The sequence below is a fragment of the Netta rufina genome, assembly GCF_964035555.1.
Source record: "Netta rufina genome assembly, chromosome: 3".
Lineage (NCBI taxonomy): Eukaryota > Metazoa > Chordata > Aves > Anseriformes > Anatidae > Netta > Netta rufina.
The window spans coordinates 38902304-38929768 of NC_140125.1; the positions used below are offsets into that span (position 1 = coordinate 38902304).

The window sequence follows — 27465 nt, forward strand, 5'->3', positions numbered from 1 at the left end:
AAATACTTTGGTTTATCATAGTGTTTATCATAGTTTAGGATAAATATTTGATAGAACAGAAATTGCGCCTCTCCACTCTGATTTCCACTACAAAATACCCCAACGTAAATTGACAGTATTCTTTGGTAAAAACAGGACATTTGGCCAGTTTGTGTGTACATCTATTTATTACAATAGTCTAAAAGTGAACAAATGCCACTGCTGTACTGTCAATTTAGAGGAATAACCATTCCTTGCTCAGTGGGGAGTATCAAAATATTAAGCTTAGCAGTTAGCTATATAACAAGCTAAAACACATTCAGCAACCATTACAGGGGATCAATAATGTTTTAGAATATTTTTTTTGCTTAACATTTATCCTTTACAAAAAACTTTAAAATGCTCTATGCCTGCGGACAAGTTCATTATTTCGCCGTGACTACAGAAACATTCAATGGTGTACACCGTCGGGTTTCTGATAAGCAACGTAACAAAACCCAGGCAGGAGCATGGCGTGCTGGCCAATATTACCTACACTAAGGACTAAGAAAAGCCTATTAAAAACTCAGTTAACTGCTACAGGTTACGTGAATATATAAAAACAGAGCAGATATACAAGTATAACACTGAACATACTGTACTTTATTAGCACAAAAAGCCAGAACAAGGCACAGCAAGCAGAAAAATACATCAATAGAAGGGTTAGTGTAGCATACAAGAATAACGTTTATTGTACTTGCAGCCAAGATGTTCCCTACCTCGCACAGGTCACTGCCATAGAGAAGTAAGTAATAACGTACTGTAGCAGCTGGTAAAGAAACTAGGGAGCACTCGTAATTGGTACAAAACATGAAACGGGACAGGGCATTCCAACAAAATTTTAGTGCAAAAATGTCTAAGACGGAACTATTTTAAGTTCCATCTCCAATTAAATAAGCAAACAGAACTTAGAATTTTGTTTCCAAGTAATCTGTTGAAACTATTATCAGTGCATATTACTTTAAAACATTTAAAAAAGCGCAAATGGAAAGATATTTACAAATAAAGTGTAACAGTACCTTTGAAACCTGACATTTATTTCAGATATGTCAGATTTTGTATTCTGATTATAATAATTCAACCACTCGTAATTTTCTCCATAAAAATATCAGACACTTTAAATAAAAAACATTGCTTCTCTTCACTATTACCTTCCATTGTAAATGACGAGTGGTCAGGCCACCAAATTCTGCTTTAGAAAAACACACGAACTGTTGTTTCATGGCAGTAATCTAACTCTGTGCCCTGCCACCGAATCAATAATTCACGCTGGAAGGTATTTAACTGTCCAAGACAGCATTACTTTTGCTAACAATGCCACTTAAATCTCCAAGTGTTTAAAATAGAATTACAGTACTGAGCAGGCATATTCAAGTCTTAACGATTAGGAAACCCTATACACTGAGAAAAGCATGATTCATCTGCTAGCATCAAAAGGCCGTTAACTCTTAATGGACTGCAGGCCATCCCTGCTTCTAGTGAACTGCTCTTGATTAAAAGAAAATACTCTTATTCACTACTATCTGCAAAATTATCCGCGAGCTAAATTAGTACTTTGAGAAGTGAAAAGTTTTCAAGAAGGTATTTTAAAAAAATACTTCAAATATTAGCAAAAATGCTCCTCCAATAAAGTCTTTCTTTATTAGCATCACATGAATGCCCCACGGAAAATGCCTCATAGTTTCTTCATCCAATTACTACAGCTATAAAAACAAAATATTCAGGAATTAGCAAAAATATTTTCATTAGGCCTTAATGAAAAACGTGCAGAATTGTGTCTGCTTATTGTTTCCAAGAGGCATCACAACTTAGTTTGATTAACAGCAGGCAGCATCTGACAGGATACTAACACTCAGCTTAAATAGGATATTGCAAAAAAGCTAGACGTTGTTGGTGCGTTCGCTGCAGTTAAACTGTAACACACAAGAAAGCATATTCTGTAAGCTTATTGGGGATTCTGATTTCCGTTTACTTTGCTTTTATAGGTTCCCGCTCCAGCCATCGCACCCTGACTTTTTGCTTATAGTGATACTCCTTTAGAAAGTCCTGCAACATTGAAGGTAGAGGAAGGTCATCGATTCCATCGTACGTAGTGCACCTGCAGATTACTGCCCGGCAGATATACTGCAGACTAAAGGGGAAGGTCCTGTTCAGGGACACGGTAAGCAACGGTTCAAAGAACATGCAAGAGCTAGGGTCTTTGTAGTGTTCCAGAAGCCCTGTGACAGTGGAGGAGTGAAACACACAGGGGTCGTGGGCATCAAAACTGAAGTTGTGATTCCACTGCTCAATGCGTGCGTGTAGCGATCGGTTATAGCGACGGAAGCTCACAGAGAAGAGGTAGTCCTCTTGCGCAGAATCCCTGAGCAAAAAAGTGCCTTCGGGTTTACCCTCCAGAAGTGCTTCTGCCTCGTAGCGGTCCATCACGCCCCAGTAGCAGGGGTTACCTGTGATCTGCAGCAAGTCTGGCACAAGGCAATGGATGTAGTCGATCTGAGTGTGCACCTTCCAAGCCCCCTGCCTGCTGATGTGGCCGTGGCTCTCTCCAGACATCTGACGCTGCTTCTGCCTGCGTGACTGCAGGCAGAGCGTTGTCGTGTCCTCCTCAGAGTCGCAGTTTCCTGGAGGGGTTAGATTTTTGTCCCCGGTCAGCTCAGTCATACCAGGGGCTAGCTTTGGTCCCAGTTTATACAATGGATTAACCTGTGCTGTAGCTTCAAAAGTGTGTATTTGGGCATTGGGAGGGGGATCCACCCCTTCTTCGATACTGAGCCTGCGTCTCTCCCGCAGCCGGTCTTCTTCGTCTTCCGTGGAGACCAAGGAAGGATCAAACGTATCAAAAAAGGTTGAGTGTGGACTCACCGGAGCTGTGTGCTGTTTGATCAGGTGCCACTTCTGAGCCAGATCGGAGCCTGCAGGAAAAGGGCATTTCTCAAGCATCAGTTCAGAGAGGTGGATCTTTCTTTTGTTAGAGAAGAGAGGTTTGGACTGCTTGCTGTAAGTTCTCATGGGAAAGCACAGCCCAACAGTATCCTGGAGACGCTGTCGCAGGGAACGGCTGCCTACTGTCCTGTTCGATACTGCATCCATATCATGGACAGAACTCACCCCATACCTTCTCTCCCGCCTCTGCAAACCACTTCGCGTTCTACCAAATCTCTTTTCCGTATCCAAGGAGCTCTGGGTTTTGGTAGAGCAGGAATGTTTCTTCTTCCCACCCCAAGGAGCATGCCGAGAGTAAGAGTCCCTGCGAGCAAGCCTCGCTCCCGTGGTGATACATGAGTCGTTCTCTTTCTCAATGCTTATTTCAACAATCTGAGGAATTTCTGTGACACAGTTTTGGTTCCGCCTTGCCGAATTCTTGGAAGGACTTAAACCTAGTTGCAAAGCAATGTTTTCTCTCAAAGGGCTGCTGGGTTGCTGTTGGGCCACACCAGTTATCTGGATAGCTTTGTCTTTAGCAGATGAGCAACTACTGGCGTTCACAACCACATTTTCACTTTGGCTTCCACCTTCATGACTGAAGAGATTCTGGCACCTGTATTTGAAATTGTTCCACATCTTTCCCACTTTATCCATGGATTATGTTATCTAAATTCAAAAGAAGAAAAAATATTGTAATAGAACTGTTTGAAAAATGAGAGCACACCTTCAGTTATCGATTAAGTTACAGACTGAACACACTACAGCTGAAGTGCCCTCACACTTGCACAAATACATAGCACTGGCAGGCATCACACCGTTCTGAGACTCAGAAAAATTACCTAGAAGAAAATGTTTTGGAAATTACAAACATTTGATTTACAGCCCCCTCTGTACTTTCATCAGATGATTAAAAATTTAGGTGGAGCTGCATAATTGCACTTGACAGACAGGAAATACGATCTCAAATTCTTCATTTTAGGTGTCACATTTAACATATGACTGCCTGATAAGCTTCCAGTAGGTAGTAATAAAACAAATCCTGACAAAGAACAATTTTGGTGACTCCTAGCTATGAGAACAGTTACAAAAGACAAGATGAAATTGCACAAAAATTGAAATTTGGAGTGTTCAGCATTCACACACAAAAAAAGTAAGCAATAAAGTATCAGCAAAACTTTAGAATTATAAAGCCTCTAATACATTAGTAACAGCCAGACAGACATCTATGCATACATACATCTAAAAAACATCTGGCTTTATTACTCAAGTCATGAAAGAGCACAAGAAACTCTTCAATCTTTAGTAAGAGCACTTAAAAAGAAAGCAGCTCTGCAGCAAAAACAGCGATAGTGAATCATGGAGATACAGTAAAGAGATAAACACATTAGCAGTGTGTGTTCTGCAACTGCTTCTTCAGAAACATAGTCTGATAACTGGAACAGGACTGCCAAAATCACAGGACTGCCCTAGGACACAGAAACAGGTTAATTCTGTACTGAGAAGTCAGGCGATGCCAAACTAAATTAGATCTAATTAAGTTCTGAGAGAAGTGCTGAACTTAAAAGAACTAAAACATGTCATCATATTTAACTCTTAATGGAAACTGCTCCCTTGTATGGATATATACATGTATTATTTTGAAGTAACATTCCTCTGTTACTGCTGTTTTTTGTTTGTTTTTTTTTGTTTGTTTGTTTGTTTTTTACCTCCCCCCTCCAGCTAGACAAGAATCTAAAACAGAGATCAAACCCACTGGGTCTTGTGAAATAACATGGATGACAGACGAGGAAGCAATAGTCTAGCAATCCAGTCTAGAAGCCCCTTAAGATAGAAGCACAGCTGTAAGCCTATGACTGTAGCAGAATCCACTGGCACTGAGGATAAGTCAGAGGTATGGCTTACATGAGAATTACAAACAGATGACTTGAAATTCTTCCTAACTGCTATGGGAATAGAAAAGATTTTTCCCCCATTCCTTCCTCAAATACTTCAGCAAAACCAGTAAGCTAGGTATCTACATCTAATTACATAAAATAAAACCTTCAAAACTTAGTGTGGACTCAGGGAGGTGGACGGAAGGAGAAAAAAAAAAAAAAACAAACAGATGTTAACAGCCTCTGTAGATTGCTGGTACAAGTTACCTAGAACACAGTGCTGATGATAATCTGAATAAAACCCAAGCGGCTGTTAAGAAGGAAGACACTTTTTCAAGTAACTTTTAGATAGAGAAAAACTAGCTAAGACAGGAAGTCTTACATGTAGCAGACTCTACAGAGTTCTGTGCATATGTTAAAAGTGAAAGTGTGTAAGCACATGAGTGAGGAACATCTTCCTAATTTAACAAACTGCTACATTATTTTTTTCTGGAGTGGTCTGGACCAAGCTGGAAGACTGGAGGAGTTTTAAGAGCAGCAGAACTAATTACACCAGACCATGTACAGATTTGTAGAAACTACACAAGCACCTATCATGCCATCACAATAATCAGAGCTGCTTGTGGAGTCTCTCAGATTATCCACACTTATGCAGAAGCAGCATACGTTTGATGTGTCTGCCTGTCAACACCGTATATATAAGGTTAAGTTCTACCCACTTTTCTCTCACATTCTCCATTTCTTCTTCTTTCAAGCCACCAAGATATATAAATTTATCTTTGTGACACCTACTAACCCGTTGTCATAATTCAGCTGAAGCCAGCCAACAAATTTTAAAGTTTTGGGAAGCGAAAATGAAGAGACAATATATAATCTCCCTTCCCTTGGGAAAGAAGGCTAGGAACTATACATATGTTTGTGACAATGACTCAGAATTGCTCTTCTGACCAGTCATACATTATTCACTATTGCTCACTATTGCTCTTCCTCCGCACTATTAGTCTAAAATGCCTTCAGGCTATTGGATGGGTTGGAAGTCCTTTATACGTGCCCACAACTTCCCAAAACAAACAAAAACTCAAAAAAATAAAATAAAATCCATCCATCCACAAAATCCCAACCATATTGGCTTAACAAACTATTTTTTGAAAGTTAAATTTAAAAGGTCAATTACTTTGTCATAGTCAAGAGCATTCTTACCCAGAAAAGCATGAGCCACTGCTGTGTCTTGACTTGAGAAAATACCTCAACATGAACTTGCTAGATGCCTTCTCTCAGTTGTGGACATGATTACTACAAAAAGAAAAAACGGTATTTTTGTTAGTTGTTTGAGTAACTTCTCAATTTGATACTTACAATCTGTCGATGTATTAAAGGGACATTTCACTAATTATGCCTTCCATGTGTGCACGAACTGCCTGCTTACAATAAAGCATAAATAAGTATACAAGTGCCAATAAAAGGCTTCACAGAACTTTTTTCATCCATTAACCACGTTTGTCAGATAGAAGCCTGGGGAGGACCCTCAAACAAAGCTTAAGAAATAAAAGCAAAGTCACAACACCTGGATCACTGCAGTGCCAGACGCACTGGGCACACTCCAGCCTGTAAAAATGGTTTCCCCACATTTTGGTTTCAAGTCCAAAGCAGTGGTTCCCATGTTGTGGCTGGCAGTGCTGTCAGATCCCCACGTACTGCCTCCCCTCCTTGTTTCCAGCTGCTACATCACATCAAAAGGCAGCTAAAAATACACTTTTCTAATATTACTTTTCCAGGTAAGCAACTGCTATACTTGCCACAAGGATGTTACGTGATTGTGAAGCAAGAGGAATACGAACCGTGATTCTAAAAAGGGGAAAGTACGTGGAATGCAAGGCAAGTTCTTTAGTAAAAGAGTAGGTCAGTGCTTCCCTAAAATAATGATCGCATTGTTTTTCAGAAATCCAAGAGGCATTAGGGGATTTTAGCACAGTATGCTCATGCCACTGTCAAGTCTAGCAGGAACAGGACAGAGAAAATGGTTTGCTTCTGCACACCGGAACCAAGCCTAGGACAGCAGGAAGAGTTAACACACTGATGAGTTATTTTTCTCTCCATTCTGCATTTAAGTATTAGCATACTTGAACATGACATATTTACTGAAATAAAAACTACAGGCTTGATCGTTACTACATGGATATCAGAAGTTAACGCTCCTCAGCAGAAACTTCAGAGTAATGTCAGAACAGTACCAAACATTATTAGCTTCCATTCACCTATGGAAGCACTAAGATTGATTAAACGCTTTTGAAATGAGGCTGGTGAATACTGTCAAAAAAAAAAAAAATCCATAAAAATAAGCTTTCCAGAGAGCAGAGTTACAAGTACAAAACTAAGATTAAGCCAAAGGTGAAGTTCTTTTCGCAACAATGAAGTTCATACACATTCCCCTCCCACCCCATGTATTTTTCCAGCAAGTCTACAATAGCTCAGCCACTACGAACTAGTAGAGCTGATTCAGAGCAAGGCCTTGAAAGAGCAAACAGAAGTAAAGCCCTACAATACGGGCCGTACAGCTCTCAGCAAAGCCTTAGCTAAACCGTGGCATCAGCCAGGCCTAGCAGGACATACCCACATTCCAAGCAAAGCCATTTTACTGAGCACCCGTGGCACGGGGGGACGCACACTGACCTCTTAACTCGTTAAAAACCTTAAAAGTACAGGGAGGCTGATCTTGAAGTTTCATGCTGTACGTACGGTTCCTAGTTTAAGCCCTTGTGCCGCTGCCATCGCTCGGTGCCAGCCGGAGCGGCCTGCTCCAGGCGCTGCCTGCGCGAGGCACTGGTTGCTTCAGGAGCCATCCTTTGCTAATGGAAAACAGCTTCCTGAATTTGGGTGACTGTCTCGGTTAAACCTCTCAATCATGTGTTAGAATGCAACTTGAGTCATTCTTAAGGTATTTGGTATTCCATCTAGTAATTTCAAACTGGTTTAAATCAACACGCAACAGACTCGCGGTTTCACGGGTTTCTTGTGGCAGCGCTGAGGTCGACAAAATACAAATTATTTCTGAACTGGCCCTAAAGCCATCCTGGTCTTCCAAAGGAGCACTGCCTGAGAAAGTTATCTTTGGAAAAGGTTATTTTAGCCTGAACAAAAAATAAACTTAATCCCATCAAAATCCACAAAGTGAATTCATCACTTGGTAAATTTTCTCAGAAAAAGTTATACTAACATTTCCAAAACAATCCCCTTCCAACTAAAAATAAATTGTCTCCCTTAAATTGGCATAAGTTATCTTAAAAATAACAGGTAGTAAGCACTCAGAAGGGATTACAGATGCAGTGACACTATATCCCCTCTTGCAACCAGTTCAGAGACGCATCGAAAGCCAGGAAGTTTGTAGGAGCACCATATCCAACTATTTTGGGTGGATAAATGATGAAACTAAAAAAAGGTAGGCAAGCCATTAGTTTAATAGCACTTAAGCGCCTCATACCAACAGGTTACAGTGAAAACTCGGGCTGTTCTTCCCAGAAGTGTCGCAGCATCCAGCTAGAGCTGGGGCCACTCCGCGTGCCAGCTGGGCTGTGTCCTAGAGGCAATGTGCTTGTCTCAATCTCACAGCGTTACTTCATTTGAAAAATAGATGATACAGTAAGTTACATTCAAAATAACTCCTGAAAATGTACCATCTTCACAGAAGTCATAACACAATGTGATGTAGGACACCTTAAAAAGGTGCTTATTTCAAAAACAAGAGCCTACCAAATTCTCTGGTTTGCTATTTTCACCTTATAACAGTTTCAACACATTGAAAGACAACAAGAACATAAAACATTGGAAGAGAACGGAGACAGACAACTCCTACGAGTCAAAATTCACCCCACAAGGATGAGAGACCCCATTAAAGAAGACGTTGCCCTCCTGCACCATGGCACGCTTGCTGAGGTGGTTAGTGCCCTATTCTCATACTGCCCAGCACCTGCTATGGGCTGTGCTCCCCCAGCCGCAGGGACAGGGCTGCTCACAGCAGCACTCCCCAGCCTTACTCGGCCAAAAACTGAGGAGGGCTGGCCAGCTCCTACCCTCTGAAGGAACCCACTTGAGGAAGGGAGAAAAGGCAATGCTAAGGATCACAAAGCAATTTCCTCCCTTCCAATGCACATTTCAGAAATAATGAATTGCTGCTGAAATCCTAGAAATGTTTCTTAAAAAAAGAAGGAATAAGTTAGCTGCAGGCTCTGGTTAGTTCAAAGCGCAGTGGTGTAGGGAGAATGATCTGAAGGTCCAAATTCCCCGACCAGAGACAGCCACTACGCCCAAAAAGGTAAAGGATATCACACTACAATTCCAACACCACACCAAGGCAGCATTGCAACCAGAAGAAATGGCAGCAGCCCCCTCCTAGCCACACGTGCCGGTACAGGACATGGTCTGTACACCGTGCGGCTGCTCAGTCAGCCAGCTCAAGGAACTGATCTAGACTAAAACTAATTATCAGAAAAGTCTCAATCATTGATGCCATTTTTTTATTATTTTTTTTTGACTTCTTTATAAACATTCGTGTTAATGCAAGGGAGGTGCGGATGAGGAGAGGGGAAGTAACAGCCAGGGCAAGTCTGCTTCCTTCCACAGCTGCTCTGGTCCATTCTGCCCCCGCTATTAACAGATGAGATGGGTACTTTGAAAAGAAGTTTCACCTGACGTCTGTATCTTCATCAGACATGGGGCCCTGGTTGCAAAGATGAGGACTGTATTTGAGCGACTTCTCTGAACACTCAGGTTGAAAGTTCAGCCACTGACCAGGTTTATTTGGAACACAAAACACTCTGCAGCCCGCTAAAGCACACTGAAAGCTACAAGTTTCAAGGACTTAACTTGGCAGTGTCAAGTGAAAGAAAAATTATGGTATTTGCCATTGTTTCAACCTGAAAGTAAGCAGTAATATCCTCCCCCTCCTTGGTGCAGGTTCACAATGAGCAAAAAGCACTCTCAGCTTGCATAGCTGATGTTCTGCCACTTTCTTTCCAAGCAGCTACACACGTGGTAACTTCAGTTCAGAAATCCTGCTTTGAGATTTTTTCAATGGTGGGAGGGATAAGTCCTTGTATCCCCTTGTTAGGCTTTGGGGTTCAGAAAGACAGTGTCAGGACTGCATGTGTTCACGTGTTAGATTATAAAACACTGTACAGCTGCCATCCACTTCCCTTCTCTTCATGAGATCCAAAATTCCTAAAAGAGAAAAGCATGAATGGAAGAACAGCATGTGAACAACACTGCACCAAAATAGACAGAGGCTTGTTTCCGAAGTACTTTTTCCTGTACTTATACAAGCCTAGCAGATAATAATACAACTCTGATGAGCAAAGTAATTATATGAGGATCACAGAACTAGGCACTGCAAGCAGAAGCTTCAGGTGTTAAGGAAGAAGTAATGCTGCACTCATCTACTGAGAATACCCACGGCTCCAAGTAAAGACACCCTCAAATCACTTAGGCAGTAACCTGATGGCCACTCACCATAACAAAAATCCAAACGAGCAACATTAAAAGGAAACAGTTTCCTTTAAATGACCTCCACGCACCGTAAGTAGGAAACAGCATAATGTCACCTTATCAGTTGTAAAAGAAATGGAAAAAGCATTAAGTTGGTAAAGGAAGGTATCTGCTAGAGAAGGGAACTCCAGGTGACTCACTGAAATAATGCTTTCTCTACTGCTACGTAGAAGTATTCCTGAACACACACACACGTATGTATAATTGGTGGTTTGTTTTCAAAACGTGGGCAGAATTGTTCCAGGCGGTGTTCAAGCTAAGCACGGCAGCCCTCTGATGACCCCTGCAAAAGCCATTAGGAGCTTTCTTAGAAAAGGTTACGGACCTCTTCCCCAGCAGGGCAAAATTTGTTCCCACTTTTATGAATGCTAACAAAGCATGCTCTCCTCTGTCAAGTTCTAAAACACAAACAGGTCTCAAACTGGTATCAGTCATCATCTGATGCTTATTTGTATGTAATTCCAGGGCATTACGAGTTGAGGAAAAGCCTATCTTAATAGCTGTGCCTCTCTAAAGCCAAGGAAATGGGAAGCGAAGTTGAAAAGATGGGTCAGTCTCACAGCACACATCCCTGACTAGCTCAGTAGAAACTGCCAAGTTAAGGTATTTTGTAAATAGAGCATTTTCATTGCAAATCAGCCATCTTGCAGATAGCTCCTCTGTTCTGGGGTCCATTTATACTCTTTCAGTCTTATTTCTTATTCCTCTCAATGTCCTACATTTTTCAAGACCCCAGCAGCCTGCCTAATGTCTCTCGTCACAGTACCTTTACCACCCCCCCAATAACCATCTCCTTTATGCAGCTCTTCATGCACCCAGCTGCTTCCCATGTTCCCTTTCTAGCTGACCCTGTAAAAGACCATACTGCCTAATAGTAACTAGCTGGCTGCTGCATCACAAATTGATTTAAAAGTTTGATTTGTCTTTCTCTAGTGATGCACCTACAACGGTGACTATGTAGGAAAAACAGTATTGATATTCGTGTAATTTGGAAGGCTTATTAGGAACACTGCCCTCTTTTCAAATTTGAGTGAAATGGACCAAAAAGTTCAAAGGTTTCTGCAAACGTAAGTGAAGAGAGTGATGGCTTTGCAATTCTTGAGAAATCAGGGCCTATTTCCTAAGACAAAAGTCAGTGTTATACTGAAAACTGAATTCTGCTACATGCACTTAAAAAATAAAACACCTCTCTCACGATGAGTTGTTCAGTTCATAAGTTTGCCATTTGTGCTGCAAGAAGCCCATACCCACCGAGGCTTTACGGGTAGCATCTGTATTTTTTGTTCACTGCCAACATTAATGGAACAAAGCACTAGATAGTAGCAAGGTCACATGCAGGTGTAAAAGACAACAAGAAAACTCAGGAGAGATCTATGGCTAAAAATGAGCTGCAAAGGCAGCAGCATGAATGGCTTGATGGGTTTAAGAAATACGAAAATTTAGCTGCAATTTATGGTACAGCTGTATTAACACAGAGCCAGTAAGTCGGTCCATTGTGCCACTGTGATACTGAAGAAATTAAATTTCCAGCAAGGAGGAGGGAAGCACTGGACCAGGCCGGTCTCTTATCTAGCCACAGCCGCGCCGTGCGTCAAGCGGAAAGGTGGCCAAGGATGGGCAGCTCTGATAGCATCCACAATCTGCAAAGTGACCTTCAAAATGATCCAGCTCCCACCCTGCCTTCTCCTGGGGGAGAAGTTCAGGAGTAAATCCTTGCGTCACCAGTTCTCTCCCATCAGTTCCCATATAAAGCATGCTTTCATAACATAGAAGCGTGTCTGGGTAAGCGCAGAAGGAAACCTGTGGCTTTAACCTGCAGACACGTGGCAAGCTAGGAGTTAAAATCCTGCTCAGGACTACCCCACAGCTGCTGTCAGCAGTCAGGCTTGTCAGGAGAAGCTCTGGGCTGTCTTGACAAGACTAATTGGCAGCAAGCACCTGGCTCCCCAGGCCGGGCAGGGGAAGGTAAAAGAATACAAACCCTGCAAAGGAAGAGCAGTGGCTGGAAGGCTGCCAGCAGCTCTAGCCTGTTTCATGCGTTCACTTTGATCCCCAGGCAACTTCATCCTAGGCCACAGCCAGCCAGAGCTATCAGAACCACGCTCCCTGCAAGCCGCCGGCTGAACGGAGCTGAAAGGAGCCCCTGCTTTGCGGCTGGGTACGGGGAACTGTGCCCACCCCACCTCGCCGCGGCACAGCAACTGCAACACCAACACTAGCACGACATTGGCACGGAGCTGAAATTAAGGTTTTCAATCGCCAACGAGAGCCAGCTGAAGTGTATTATGACAACTTTGAAATTACAGGCTCAGACGCCAGAAGAATGGACATATGAAGCATGTGCGATGGCAGTTCTCAGCACAAAGCAAATTGTAGTGCATCTTTAAGGAGGAAAAAAGTTTAAAAACCAAGCATTCTGGATGCTAGCTGAAAGCAGACTGCGTGAACAACTTCAAGCGGGACCTCCAGACGTGCGGAAAGACACTTTGAACACGCTTTGATTTTCATCACGTATGATATTGTGATTTGCAGAAAGCTTCTAATTCACTGAATGCTGCCCTTAATATTTTCACGTTTTTATAGTTTAAGCATAAAAAAAAAAAAAAGTTGAAGCATTATCCTTACAGGTTCAGCCCCTGAGTTTAAGAGATTTTTCTTACAAATAAGGGAAAAAATGTATCAGTTAGCTTTACCAGAGTTTTACATTACTGACCCAACAAGTATCTAATTATATATACACATACATAAGTGCATGTATACATGACCTATACATACATTGCATGAACACCAAAGATTTTCATTATTTGCTCAAGATATTTTAAGTGTAAATATTTGAAGTCAGAACTAATTTAAGTGCTTTGGTTTCACATTTGAATAGTTTTACTTTAGCTAGTCAAGAATTCCAACCATGTACAGTAGGGTGAATATTTCCATAACCTAACTAACTAGAGATTTGGAAGTGCCAGTAATTGGATGTAGTCTTTGTATGAAAGACGTTTCAGTCAAAAAGTGTTACTGCAGAATTCTGCAGTTGGTGAAAACAAGAGGTTGTAGTAGAATCTCTTGATGGCCATGAAACACGGGTGCCACTAGGACAAACTCACCCTAACAGCCAGGGAGCAAGCCCCTTTGTTTTTAATTGACCTATAAAAGCATTATTCCTTTAAGTGATAGTGATGTGAAAGAGTGGTAATTAAAAGATCCTTTAGCAATCTTTAAAAGAAAAAGGCTCAATGCAAGGAGATCACAAACCACTAAGTTTCAAGCTACTGCTCTAACAGCAACAAAACGTTTCTCAGTGACAGCAAAGCAAAGAATCCAGCTCTTTGCAGTGCTTGCTCTCCTTTTGTGATCTGGGCCTTTACACAAAGACAACTTTAATGAGTTTGCACTCAAGAGTAAGACGACTTCTGTGTCATTAAATTAAAAAAAAAAATAAATGAGAATGTTATACTCTCTTCTTGTGCCATGCAGAACAGGCACTGGATGCTCACAATTCAAAGCACGAGTATGGCCAAATATCAGGGTGCACCATAAAAGCTTCAAGCAGAAAACCTAATTCCTGCTGTTGCCAAAACATAAGGCTATCACTATGCACAGAGTACGCATCAGAGGCTGAGCAGTCACTGGTAAAAAACCGAGGTCTCTCTTAAAAGCATCAATCCATTGGAACTGCAGCATTAACTTAAATATTATGTTACTAGGTTATCTTTAAGCAGCTGGATTTGTCATAACAAGATGACAAAGAGGTGATAACTCTTGTCAAGGTGTGGCTATGCCTTTCTCCTTGACCTTACATAACACAATCAGTTACATCAGAACGATGTGAATAAAGCATGTATTCTGGCAAAGAAGCACGGGCGCATGTTAACTGAGCATGCCATCTCTTCCCGCACGGTGAGAGCTTTCTAAGAAAGTGGTATGTGTGTGTTTGATTAGCTCCTACCTTCTTCTGAAGATAAGATGGAAGTGCTCTACTTTTTGATGTCATCTATCTAATCCTAAAGTTGCCTGGAGTTTTCACTGAGGATCGCTCATGCTGTTGCTCCAAGACCTAGTCATAGGCCAGGAACCCACTGGCTCACTGCTGTGCCCTTCCATTAATCCGTAAGAGATGCTTAGCTGCAAAAGGCCAACTCGCTAACCTGCAATGCCAGTCCAATCCCCACCACATTTAACAGCTCATTCGGTATTGGGAGGTGAACAAGGATCTATGGTCTCAGGGCTGATAAGGGTAAGTGTTAAGTTAGAGGCTGCAGGAACTCCAAGATGCAAAGGAACAGATTAGGAAAGTGAATCTTTGCAACAGCCCTACCAACTGCACAAGAATAATAAAATTTAACCTTTTTTCCCCTTAATCAGGCTTATAAAAGCAGAGATTCACTTGTATGAATGATTTAAGAGCAAGCATTTCATGCAGAAAGCTTGCAGCACCGCATAAAACCGAGCAAACCTAAACCAAACAGTGATTCCCAGATGATGAACTTGACAGAGCAAGCATTGCCAAAAGCCAAACAACAAAAAACCACAACGTGAGTGACGCTATTTCACCACACCGAGTTGAGAAGATAAACTACCGCCCCGCATGTCAAAAGCTACAATCAAAGCTACAATCAAAAGCTATATGTCAAAAGCTGCAATCAAAGCTACAACTGTGTAACAAAAAGATAACGTGAAGCCTTAAAAACTAAGACTTCCCTAACAAAATACTGTACATTTTACAGGATCCAAGAGCCATGCAACTCTTACCATTAAATACAAAACTATTTCTCCTCTTTGTTTTTGCAAAAGGGCAGCTCAATGTTACTTAAAACACCAAACACCCTGCATAAGCTTTTCCAAGAAAACAAGCAAAACCTGTTCAATAAATTATTTCAGGAAGCTACGCTCCTTAAGCGTCCTCCACGACGAGAGGAATTTGGTTCTTGAATTAGAAAACACAAATCTCCTAACGATACAGTGAGAAAACATGTGACAGTTTCTACATTTAGCCACCATCGCAGAGGGGCCAGGAAATCCTGGTGGAAAGCAAGCAGGGTGATCACAAGAATGACAACTGCCAAATTATCCCTCCTCATTAGCGGAGGAAAAGGAAGAAGTTTTCCTGGAAGGCCTGTGATTAGCCACAGCTTGAACTCCTCCCAGGCCATTAAAGTTCAAGGGTCTGAAGAACTGAAAAAAAAAAAAAGCTACTTTATCCTATACGTTATCCACAAGCAATGCCATCTTAAAGGATGAGCCAGCCACCTCAAAAGCACCGGAGGAATTCAGCCTCCTCAGTGGGCTTACAGCCTTTTTTCCAACAAGAGGGATACGTCTTTGAAATTCGGCCTTCTTTATTTTTAAACCACTGTCACCTACTGCTTCCTATTATCAGACCATGTTCACAGGCTTACCACAGCTTACCCATTTGGTCTGAATTTTTCAGCGTGGGCAGCTACCAAAAATAGCCTCTCAAAGCTGAAGCTATTCCAGGAAAAAATGTCCCAAAAAGTTACATTTCACCCATTTAAAAACAAAAACAAAAAAACCCACCTCCTCACGTTTTAAATTTAGTAAGCATGGACTCTGTGAGGAGTATCTTCTGACATCCTTGCAGAAGTACAGCCAAACGTGGTCCAATTTGAAATCTCTGAAGGAAAAAACCTTTAGGTTCATCGTCTCAGTAGCCTTCCCAGATTTTATCTGGGATCTGTAAGATCTGTAATGAATCAGGACAGAGCTTTTTCGGATGACTGTCAGCAACCAGTACCGACCAAATGTGTTCACCCCAGTCTTAGGAAGTGATTGAGCGCACTCGCTACGAGCCCCAGATGCTCATCAGCAAGAGGAGCAACATCCTTGCCATGCTCAGCTGCACCACATGCTGGGATCCGTGCCCCACGCTGGATGAAACCATCGCTGTAGGGCACCAGCTGGGGTCTGCAGGTCCTGGGCAGCTGACGAGAGAAAAAAGGAGGAGAGACGAGGCCTGATTCCGGAGCTGCCGCATGCCAGGTCTGTCCCAAGGAGATTTTCCTCCCTGCTTTGTGGCATTACCGCATCCCCACCCCTCACTGAACTTGGGGGACCCGCTCCTTCCTTACAGCTCTGGCTCCCAGGCTCCGCACAGCTCGCTGAGGTCCAGAGGGGCACTTGAAAGGCAAATCCTGCTGAGCACGCAGACTGCAGGCAGCCTCCGAGGAATTCCGCAGAGAAACGCTGGCATGTCCAGAGCAAAAATTTTCAAAAGGAGAATTGGCTCAGTTTTGGCAGATTTTCATATAAAATTAAAACATTACCTCTCTGCCAGAGGTTACCCGCTGACAAATTTCAAGTACATGTTCCAGTTCAGAGGTGCGCTACGATATTTCAAAGAGATCGCCATAAAAAAGGCACAATTATTCTCCTTCGGTTTCTGAAAACAGACGAAGAATTTTGGCTGAACGCTTTAAACAAACTTAAACCCAAGGCAAAGAAAAGGCATCAGGCGTTTCAGTCCAAAAGATTACAGCTCAGCAACGTTATAAACAACTGAACGCAGCACCTCTTAAAAAAAAAAACTGTCCAAGGCTTCCTATTATCTATGGAAACGGGAGCTGGAGGAAGCACACCGGTGGGACCGATGACTCACGTAGGAGCTCCCGTTCTCGCTCACCTAGCAACACGCTGTGCTGCGGGAGATCACAGCTGTGCCACGAAACCAAGCACGTCAGCCATGCAGAGCCACGGCTGCCCCAGCCAGCGTTACCTTCCTTTACCTGTAACCACCAGCGTCGGGCTCGGTCAGGCACAACGGGACGATCCAGCAGACACACAGAAAGCAGTCATCTTCCCCTCTGAACGCTCCACTGGTTGTCTGCTTATAGGGACAAACGATCCGGTGACACTAACCCCCGATGCAGCAGCAAGAAAAGGCAATGCCCAAAGAGGTTCTTCACTCTCCTTCTTCACTCAGAGCTTCTTCTTCACTCTCCTGCCCCTCTGCCAGGCAGTGCTGGGCATCCCGCTGAGCTTCACACCGAAATGAAGACAGGACCAGCCGCGGCCCCTGCCTGCTTACCTCACATACCACTGCTCGACCTTCCACTTAAGGACAATTTCAGCCAGCTGAAATATGATGGAAAGAGAGAAGAGCACTACTTGCAGCCAGCCTAAACTGGGATACTGCTGAATATAGCTACATCTGGTCCACGGTCAGACCCTCCTCCAAATATCGGCGGGCTGGTTTGCTGGTTTTGCTGTTTTTTGCAAACCCATTTGATGAGCAGTCTTCTGCACGCATTTATTTGACCCCCAGGGCTGGCTCCTGCATAGAGGCAGCGAGAGATTACATTTAACTACCCACGCCCAGCTACTCGTCCCAGGATTCGGGTATGAGCCCTCTGAGCCAGGGATTTATCCCTAAGTACCTCCTGGGAGAGGTTCGTAAACCATTCACAACACACCTTAGCCTGGAAAATCGTTCCTGGGGATACAGGCTTGGTTGTTTGGGATCAGAGCCTTCTTTTAACAGATTTATCTGTTAGCAATAACCTCTAAGGGATCACACCAAAGTTTCCCCAAGCCTCAGACTCTGAGGTACAATCACTTCCATTAAACATCTGTAACCCCCCTATAATCCCTGCTGTAAGGGACCCGTGAGGGTCCCTCCACATCATTCCTTACACCAGTACCAAGTGTTTTGTAACGAGCGAGCACTGAGCACTAGGAAATCTCACCGAGATTAACAAAACTGCATGAAATAAGGATCCTCCAGGCCAGGCACCAGCTGGGTATTTTTGTACACTGCTCAGCGGTCAGGATGCTGCCTGCTCAGCCCCTCCGCGATGCTCAGCCCCGTGTGTGAATTACCACGGCAGAACAGGAGGAATCCTGTTTGGTGAGTGACCTGTGTCGGCAGCATATTCTGACACCAACAATCCCCAACCTACCGTCCTCTCCCAGTTCAGAAGAGCTTGAAAAAAGACAGAGTCCCATGCTTTCCAGATGACAGCCTCGCTCTTGGCAGGAAGCACAGAGGCAGCAAGCTCTGAAAGTGCTTCAACAGCGATCGGTCTCAAAGAGTTTAAAAACTTCCACGAAATTGCTGTGAGTTTTGTTTTAAAAAACAGAGCTGTACCCTAATAACTTTCTCACTAAATTAAATCAGTTTTACACTTCCTGGAGCACCAGCTCACCGTAGATCTGCAAATTAACTAGGTAACAGTTTTGAAAGCCTTACTAGCACCTACTCTTATGTTCGACTTTGGCAGAAAAAAACAGGTTTTGACTCAATTTTTTGTTCCATTAATCCACAGCCACATTCTTCATAGAAAGACTGCTGGAAAAACTCAACTTGCTGGAAGCAGTAACTATAATTACTGACCCTCATCAAGTCAGCCAAAATTAAATTGCAAAGTAGATTTTTTGGCATTAAAGCTATAACTTCACAGCACCAAGAAAAGCAAGTCTGTGAGTAACAGAACGAACTAAGCCCAACATTTGTGAGATCTCACAAAATGAGATAGGAGCAGGGAGTTTACAGGAAAAAACTGAACGTGTACCCTGACCACAAGTAACCTCTTTCTGGGTTCGTACTGCACAGCAAGGGCAAAACTACTTCGTTTTAGATCTTTGCTGCATCAAACATTTGTCAGATAGAGCACAACATGGAATATAATTTTCTGAAATTTCGTAGAAGTGAACAAATTGTGAGATACAGCTGAACAGCATGTTAACTCCTTACGTCATAACCATCTTTTCTCCACAATTTTCAGGTTCACTTACTTGCTGTTATCTGGGATTCTGAGAAAAAAAATAAAAATTTTAGTGCCTGTATTTCCTGGGAAAACAGAAAATGTCATCGCAGATGTCCCATTAAGAAACTCGTGTGAAATTATACCTGCCTCTGTCAATTATGAAACTGGCAAATCGAGATTCTTTCCACTTATTACAGGCTTTAAAGCAAACACAGGGGTGACATAGTCCTGAACTATGCACAGATATACTGTTGGTATGCCACGTTAACTTCGCGAGCATTAAGACAATTAGCTGAGCCTGGTGCAAAATTGATTCATCTCCCCTGTTTGACTGAAGTTTTAAAAACATCCTAGAATTAATTCACAGGCTACGTGGATCTTTTGCTTCTTTGTTTCTACTGCTACCCCGACAAACAAGGCAATTATTTGCATAAGTGAAACAAAATGTGATCCCATACCATAACTTTGGAGCCTATAAGCAAGAACTTCCAGGACTAAGACCAAAGGCATTTATTTCTTACAAACCATATACAGAAGAGGTACAACAGCAAATCACCAGCTTATCTGGTGTCATCTGTGACACTCAGCAAGAATGTATTTTCTCCCCAAATAAGCCAGCTGTATTGTTGAAAACAGGGCTGTAAAGTTCCTCTGGAGCTCACTACCAGCGAAGATTTCCCAATATCAGTTAAATGCAGAGAGTCAAGAAGAAATTTTTCCATTCTTAGAGCCACGATTAAAACTAGTCACAATAAAATAAAAAACAGCTCTCACCAGAAAAGAAAAAAGTACAACAGTGATCAACAGATCTGGGGATGGACGAACCAAACAAAGCACAAAACCAGGGAGACTTCAGGCTTTTGGGCTACACACGTAGCCTTTAGAAACTAGCTTCCAGACCTAGCCCCAGAGACAAATTTAACCAACAGAAAGACAGTTTTGCCTGAATTCCTTACCTTTTCACAGCTGACAGTAGAAAAAAATGCTTTCTCCAAAACTACATGCCATACCATGTCCAAACATTCATTTAAAATACAAGGTGACAACTTTTTCAGACAAACTATTGTACCAGCGTGGACCTCAAGGCCCCTAACCTCTTGCTTATTCTGCTCGTGGCTCCAAGCAGTCCGTATCTGTTCTGCCAAAGCAGCAAGGCCCAAAGAAAAAACTTGCTCTCATTGCAGTGCTCATCGTTCATCTGCATAACCAACTTTGAGCGGCAGGTGAGTGCAATTACTTGGTTGTTTTGAATTTTAGTCACACTCCTGATCAAAATACTAAAAATTCTTTAACCGTTGCTTCACACCCAAAGGAATTTGAGGGAACAAAACCACCTCATCACATGCATGTAGGCCTGACAGTCCTACTGACCACAACGCTCAAATCCTCTAAGCAGATGCTCCAGACCCCACGAAATTCGAGAGCCCAACAGACCCAAACCATCTGCAGAGGAGAACTGACACTGGTCAATCCAGACTCACGAGGCAAAGCAGTCTTCTCCCTGCTGACAGCACAGCCATGTCAGCACTTTTACAATGCTGAGATTCCCAGATCCTCCTTTTACTTTCAGAAAAGAGAAACAGTAGATCAGGCCAAGCCCAAAGAATCCTTGTGCTTATTCAAACAAATAGAGTTGCTAGAGTACAATTCAATGGACATAAAAATACCTGTGGGATATACACCGCCTTGTAGATGTAAGTAAGGAACTTTAGAAAGTGTTAATTGAATCATGAGAACACCACAGAAGACCAAAAGACATGAATTACTTTGAAATTGTCATACTGGAAGACTAAGTGCCAGATTATATTTATTATAAAGAACAATAATATGATATATATCTCTAACAATATATATACACACGCACACAAATTTATTTTCCATCCCCAAGCCAGACTGAATCAGAAAGTCTACTTCTACCCAATTTTAGCAATGCACACTACGTTAGATTTCCAAAGTAAATTCAGATTTTCTCCAAAAGCCTACTTCAAACATTCTCGAGATGGCTAAAACATCAACAGAAACCAACAAGCACAACGTTATAACCCCAGACGGTTTCTAGAGATGTAAGGCAGCTTTTACTCAAGACAGGGGTTTGTTGACAGCCAAGCCATGCCATGAACTAACAACAGCAGCAAGCACTAACAAACAGACTTACCAGGCCAACACGTGCCCAGCAAGAAACACAAGAGCTGGTAAAATGTTTCTGTCACATCCCTGACATCACAGAATCACGGAATTTCTAGGTTGGAAGAGACCTCAAGATTATCGAGTCCAACCTCTGACCTAACACTAGCAAGTCCTCCACTAAACCATATCACTAAGCTCTACATCCTTTCAAACCATGAGGTATTACCTTAAAATTCTCCAAGACAATATTAACAGTATTTTTAATCTAATCATCAGTCTAAATTATGATATGTAATTTGTCTCACATCCGTAAGAACCAGAGGTCCTGCTGTCAAACTCCTTGCCTTGCTAAACGTAGCATCCAGACCGTAAGGACGGTAATTAGGAGGAGCTTCAGCAGATACGCCATGTACACTTTTAAAGACAGTGCTGACCTGATCCTTTAGTTTAAAATCCATTTTATATCCAAATCTACCTAGAACTATTGCAATCAGTGTTAAGGCCTTGGCTTGCAATTAAAATAAATAAATAAAAATAGAGCAAAAATTAGAGGAGCTCATGCTTGCTGCTAAAGCTTTAAGGAGCATCAGGTGGCCCAATGGGTAGAAGTGACTGGTGAGAACTCACAGGGACAGCCTGGCAGCGGGAAGAGGGTGGCGGCAGCAGCATCACTCTCCTGATCACAGCTTCCTCCCAGCCATCCTGCCTACACAGGGTAAACGGACCAGCTGAATAAAAAAAATGGAGAAACTGTTTGGTGGCTTTAAAATACAATGAACACCTTCCCCTTCCGAGCAGTAAAACCAATGAAACAGAAGTGAGGACTACTGTAAGGCACAACAGATTTTGACTTCCTGAGCACATTTTAAATGAAAAATATGTCTTGACAAAATTGCCTTTTTTTCACTACTTATGCAGCACATCTGAAGTAATTAAACTGCACACCAATTTTAGATGCTATTTGTGTATTTAATTGAATTCCTCTCCCATCCAAGTGAGGCTTAACATGTTAAAAAGATGTATGTAATTCACCATTCCCCATCAGAGCGGTGAAAATTAAGGAACTAAGCTAACAGGACAGTGACCAGGCAGCATTAAGAGCTCACCCGAAGCTACCGGCCAAAGCCTCAGCTCCAGCCTGCAGCCTCCTGCTCGGCCGCTTCATCCACGAGAGCCCTCTGACTGCACAACTGGAACAATTAAAATACTTCCTTCTCCACAGAGGCCAGTCAAATTTAAAAGCTCTCCAAAAACAAAGCTCAGCAGCAGGGTACTTTTTCCATGAGCAAGTCAGTCCATAAATCAAACTGCCTCGCAGGCCCCGCGGCAAAACCAAGGCCCCAGGGGAGGCGGGGAGGGTGCGCAGATAGAAAAGCAGATAGGGTTCGACACGCCAAAAGCTGGAGGAGTCTTGGCGAGGGAGGTCTGGTGCTGAAGCTCTTTGCCAGAAGCAGGGGACTCGCAGGTCTGCCCTAATGAACACTGTCATCCCTAGCTGGCCAAGTTTCACAACAAAAATCACCTCAAACCAGCGCAGGCGGCCTCTGCGCCCTACATCTCTGCTGCTGAAGGACAAATGTTGTAGGAGATGATCCCCAGCAGTTTTACTGTAGTCTCCACAGAGACTAATTCTTTCAGCCACAGCCCTTGTGGGGTTCCTTTGGCTGAGAGAAGCTTAAAAGGTGCCATGTGCCCGGCCCCGGCGTCCCTCACATGCAGGGCTAACAGGACAGGCCGGCCTCCAGTGCTGAGGCCCGAAGGATTTCAGCGGGTACCACACCGACCGACGAATTACTACCAGAACCCTGCTGAGCAGGAACAAAAATCGTCATCTGATTTAGCACTGCAGGAAACCTATTCTATATGGCTCCCAAGGTACTTACATTTTTTACGCGACCTTTTAAATTCCACCTCTGTAGGTACGCTTTTCGTTTTCATCACGCGCTTTTCAGAAACAAACTTGTGAAGCACTTCCCAGCACAGCAAGAGCTTCCTCCCGTGTGAAATCAGGGCTTGCAACGCCTGGTCCTGCACTACAACAACACGCTAAGAGTGTTTCAGGCATCTTGGACAGATGAGAGCGTGCGTTAGTAAAACTACCAAAGAAACCTGAGGCAGCACAAATTTACCTTTCCTCTTGGCGCAGCAGAGGAAGGAAGCAGCTCGCTGAAGCGCTCGATTCCTCAGCGCCTCCTGCGGAGACCCAAGCTTTCGTGTGAGAAGGCTGTCGGTTCGAGCACCTCGGGGGGTAACACATCAGGGTGTTACCTGACTATGTGCTAACCATATGCTATAGTTACCTGACTATGTGCTAACCATATAGTCCATATGACTATATGAACGCACCTCATCTGGCTGTGCGCAGAAGATGCTCCAGCGCCCTCGAGAAGCGCTACCTCTCCGGGCAGCCTCCATCTGCCCTCCTTGCCCCAGCCTTTCAGACAGGCTTTGAGCCTCTTGCAGCTGTCCAACGCGAAGGCTGAAGAGCTCACCAACCACAGCTGTGCCAAAGTGCAACAAGGTTTCACAAGCTACCACGTTATCCAGGACTAGGTACAGATCCAGGAGAAGTTCCTCACTGCGAATCTCTAACAAAACCTGGCTAAGGCCCCACAAGCAGATAAACCTGTAAGATTACCCTTTTTTCCTTCCAGATAATTCTTCAAAGGGCTTTCTACCATCTAAACTAGTGCAGACGATGCAGAACTACACTGAGTTTTAGCCAACCTCGCTCACAGCCAAAAATATCAGCCGCCACCACCACTGCACACATTTTCTTACTGAGATTTTCAGAAGGTCTGCATAATCTTGTAACCGTGAAGTTAGTGAGCCATTACATATTTCCTGAAACTAAACTGCACATTAGATGATTCACCAATTAGTGTATTCATGAAGCTTTAAAAAGCAATCAAAATTTCATTTTTGTTGAAAAATTTAAGAGAGATGTCCAGCTGTATGCATGGAGAGAGCATGTGGGCTTTTCTCCTTTATTTAACTTAACTAACAGCTACGTTAGCTGGTGAAAAATATTCAGTGTGTCAGAGTTAATTTATAGAGCTGACAAAGTATAAGGGCTCCAGAAGGTATAGCATACATTTGCTAAACTTTAAATACAATTTTTAAACTAGATATAGCTCAAAGATTAAAATAAGCTGCCCAACAGCTAAACCACAGAAAAACACACCGTTTTGGGGCACTTTGAATAGCACGGAGCGACTGCATCTTGGTGCCAAGCACAGGTTAGCATCATCAGGGAAGCTGATAAATCCCTGGGATCCCAACACCATCGATGGGAGCCTTTTTCTGACCGAGGCAGGCACCTTGAGGAGCTTGCAGGCACCACCACACGGCGCAGGGCACAGCTGCATGGAGGAGAGGCGCAGCACACCCAGATAGCGCCCAGCCCGACCCGGCACCGTGGCCTTGGTGAAGCCTCGGGGCACAAATACCACAGCATAAATGCTAAGTGCTAACTTCCCCTTCAGGCTGAAGGCACTAGAAAGCTCCTGGGGAAACAGAGGCAAGTACAGGAGCTATTTTGACAGCTACTCAAGGAGTAGCTCACTATCCAGCCTGATCCAGGAATCAGTATTTTAGGAGTTCATGGTGAAACCCTAGCATCTGAAGGTCTTTCCCTCGTTCCAGCAGGTCAGACATGCATAGTTTAGGAAAGAAAGAGGTACCCCTTTGAGTTTTTAGGTTTGTTTTTGCTATCTGTAGCAATAAATGAAGCCACCACTTTAACTAAGCCTTAAGAATTATATACCTGCTGCATGGAAGTTGCACAGAGTTGTCTGAATCTTGTCTCTACTGAAAACCAAGCTATTTAGCAACATGCTGTCACAGGACGAGGTGGTTTACAACTAGTAACAAAAATCATCACTGTCCTTTGATGAGACTAAAATACATCCCTTGCTTAGCTTCAAACACCGTGAATGAGGCCAGAAAAATGCACATCATACCACCTGGGATTATTTGTCCACCAGGGAAACGTGACCTGCCACATCTAACACGATGAACAGCCATCTATCAAGAACCTTGTCACAGAGTGACAGGTTTCACATGTTGCAAAGATTTTTTTTTTTTAATTTGTAATTGAACACAGTTGATTCCTAATCCCTTCCATCTGCTCTCTCTTTCTTCGATGTACCTGCCACCATTACCAGGGTAAGAGAAGAAAAATTCTAGCTATTCCCCCAAGGACTAAAGCAGCCATTTTTCCAGGGCTCTCATACAGATGAAGTCATGTCAAGCTACTGCATGCTCCCAGCTGTCCGAATTTACTAGTTCACTGTACTAATTGCTAACGCAATTCTGAAACTGGGGTAGACACGAGACATTTAGGCAAACTGGAAAATCAGCACAGATCTCAGCAGCTCAATCCACCAGGTCTCAAACTCATCCTGTTTACTCTTTTTTTACAGTTTGCTTCAGACTGACTCAGAACACATCCTAAAAAGATATTTAATTCATTCTGCCGTAGTTATTCATGTACAGAAAGAGCAGAGAGAATCTGTCCTTACCCAGACCCCACTGCTAAGGCTCTTGCTTTAACATCAAGTCCACCTGAGCATCCTAGCTTGCAGGTTAATAACCAAACGGATTAGCAGCTATTAACTTGGAGACCTGCCTCCTTTCAGCAGTTCACTGTGGCTACTTACCTCCTGCCAGTATCTCACGACCGCAACCTCCAAAGTCTGCGTCTGATAAGGTAACGGGGTTATACCCAGGCCGAGCACAGCCCAACAGCTTCAGCAGGAGGCCTCTAACGGCACAAACCTGGGCGATGCGAGACGTGAGCCAGCCTCCAGATTCCTCTGGATGCTGCCTCAGCCATGCACAAACACACTTTGCGGGGAGGAAAGGGACTAAAAAGGTTCTTTGGTAAGAGTGATCTTGGAGCAGCATCCCTCGCTGAAGGGTTTACGTGAAAGGAAGGTAGGAATCACACCCTCAGTCTGTAATTCCTTAACAAAAACAAAAGCATTTCTAGGAAGCCACATTACGACACCGATTCTCTAAACAAGTCCACGCTAAAGGGTCCACCAACTGGGCCCTACCTAATACGATATTAATAAGATTATAAATAAAGCACCCTGAAATGCAATTGCTCGCCTCTAAGAGACTGAAGTTTAAGCAAAATAACCACACAAAAGATTTTATGATTAAGAACTCTTATCTGAAACAGAACACCCAGATGGACCCGACGCATGTGAATATTCGGATGGCCGTGATAACGCAGCCTGCAGCCTCCTGCACAACAGTTTAAAGCCACAAGGAAACTCTCGGGATTTTCCCTCTCAACTTGACATCCAACGCACATGCTTAGCTCGCTGCCTTCTGGAGGAGACAGGTCAATTACTACGAGAGCCAGCCTTTTTCTGTGCAAATTCAGTTTTAAGTAAGGTTGCAACAACGCAACCTCAGGTAGCCCTTTCCATTCACGTCACCCCCATGCAAACAGCTCCCTTGGACTACGTTTACCCTAAAAAAACACTTTCTTGTAGGAATTCCTACTTCTTGTAGGAATATACCACAGCACCACCACCAAGAATAACCCTGGAGTTGTTGTAATTTATGAGGGGAAAGCTGTGCGTTTACCAAAGCAAAGGGAGCCACACAGACCATAATAAGGGGGTGAGCTCTGGTGGAGAAGCACTGCATTTTTCACCACAGGGCTGACACGGCACGGCCAGGGCGAGGGGTGCCCCGTGGGACGATTTGGCCGTGCACACACCGCCTAAAACCCCGGGTTACAACCGCAGGGACAACCTCATCAAACTCCAGCGAGCTTTAGAAGAGCAGAAAAAAAAAAAAGACAAGAGAAACATCCTGGATGCCTTCAGGGCAGAGGGAGCGTAACTCCTGCGTGCTGCCCACCCGCATGCATGCCCTGACCGGGCGGCTGCGATTCCCTGCAAGCACCGAGCCACAGCACCAGCACCACCAGCACCACGGGGCCGTTCCCCGCAGCACCGCCCCGCGCTGCGCCCCCCGCCGGCTCCCAGCAGCGGCAGCTCCCCGGGGCGGCCACCCCGACCCCCGACCCCCGATCCCCGCCCCGTCCCCACGTACCGCGGTGCTGAGCCCCGCGCCGTGCCCCCGCCATGTCCCGCAGCCGCTGGGCGCGCGCCGTGCGCTCCGCCGGGCCGGGCCCCCTCCTCTCCTCCCTTCCCTTCCCCTCCCCTCCCCCGCCACCGCCGCCGCCGCCTGGAAAATAGCTCCGCAGCGGGCAGAGCGGGAGCGACGCCTCGGCGGCCAAT

The 27465-nt window shown here is 43.8% G+C and overlaps 1 protein-coding gene across 1 annotated transcript; it reads right to left on the minus strand.

Annotated features, from left to right (window-relative positions):
- Positions 1 to 207: 207 nt before the first annotated feature.
- SOCS5 (suppressor of cytokine signaling 5) lies at positions 208 to 27360 on the minus strand. Its single transcript, XM_084285086.1, has 3 exons — positions 27278 to 27360; positions 6018 to 6110; positions 208 to 3609 (listed from the first exon to the last, which is right to left on the minus strand). Exon 3 carries the CDS (start codon positions 3595 to 3597, stop codon positions 1987 to 1989), a length of 1611 nt encoding a protein of 536 aa, XP_084141212.1. The 5' UTR covers positions 3598 to 3609; positions 6018 to 6110; positions 27278 to 27360; the 3' UTR covers positions 208 to 1986.
- Positions 27361 to 27465: the final 105 nt, after the last annotated feature.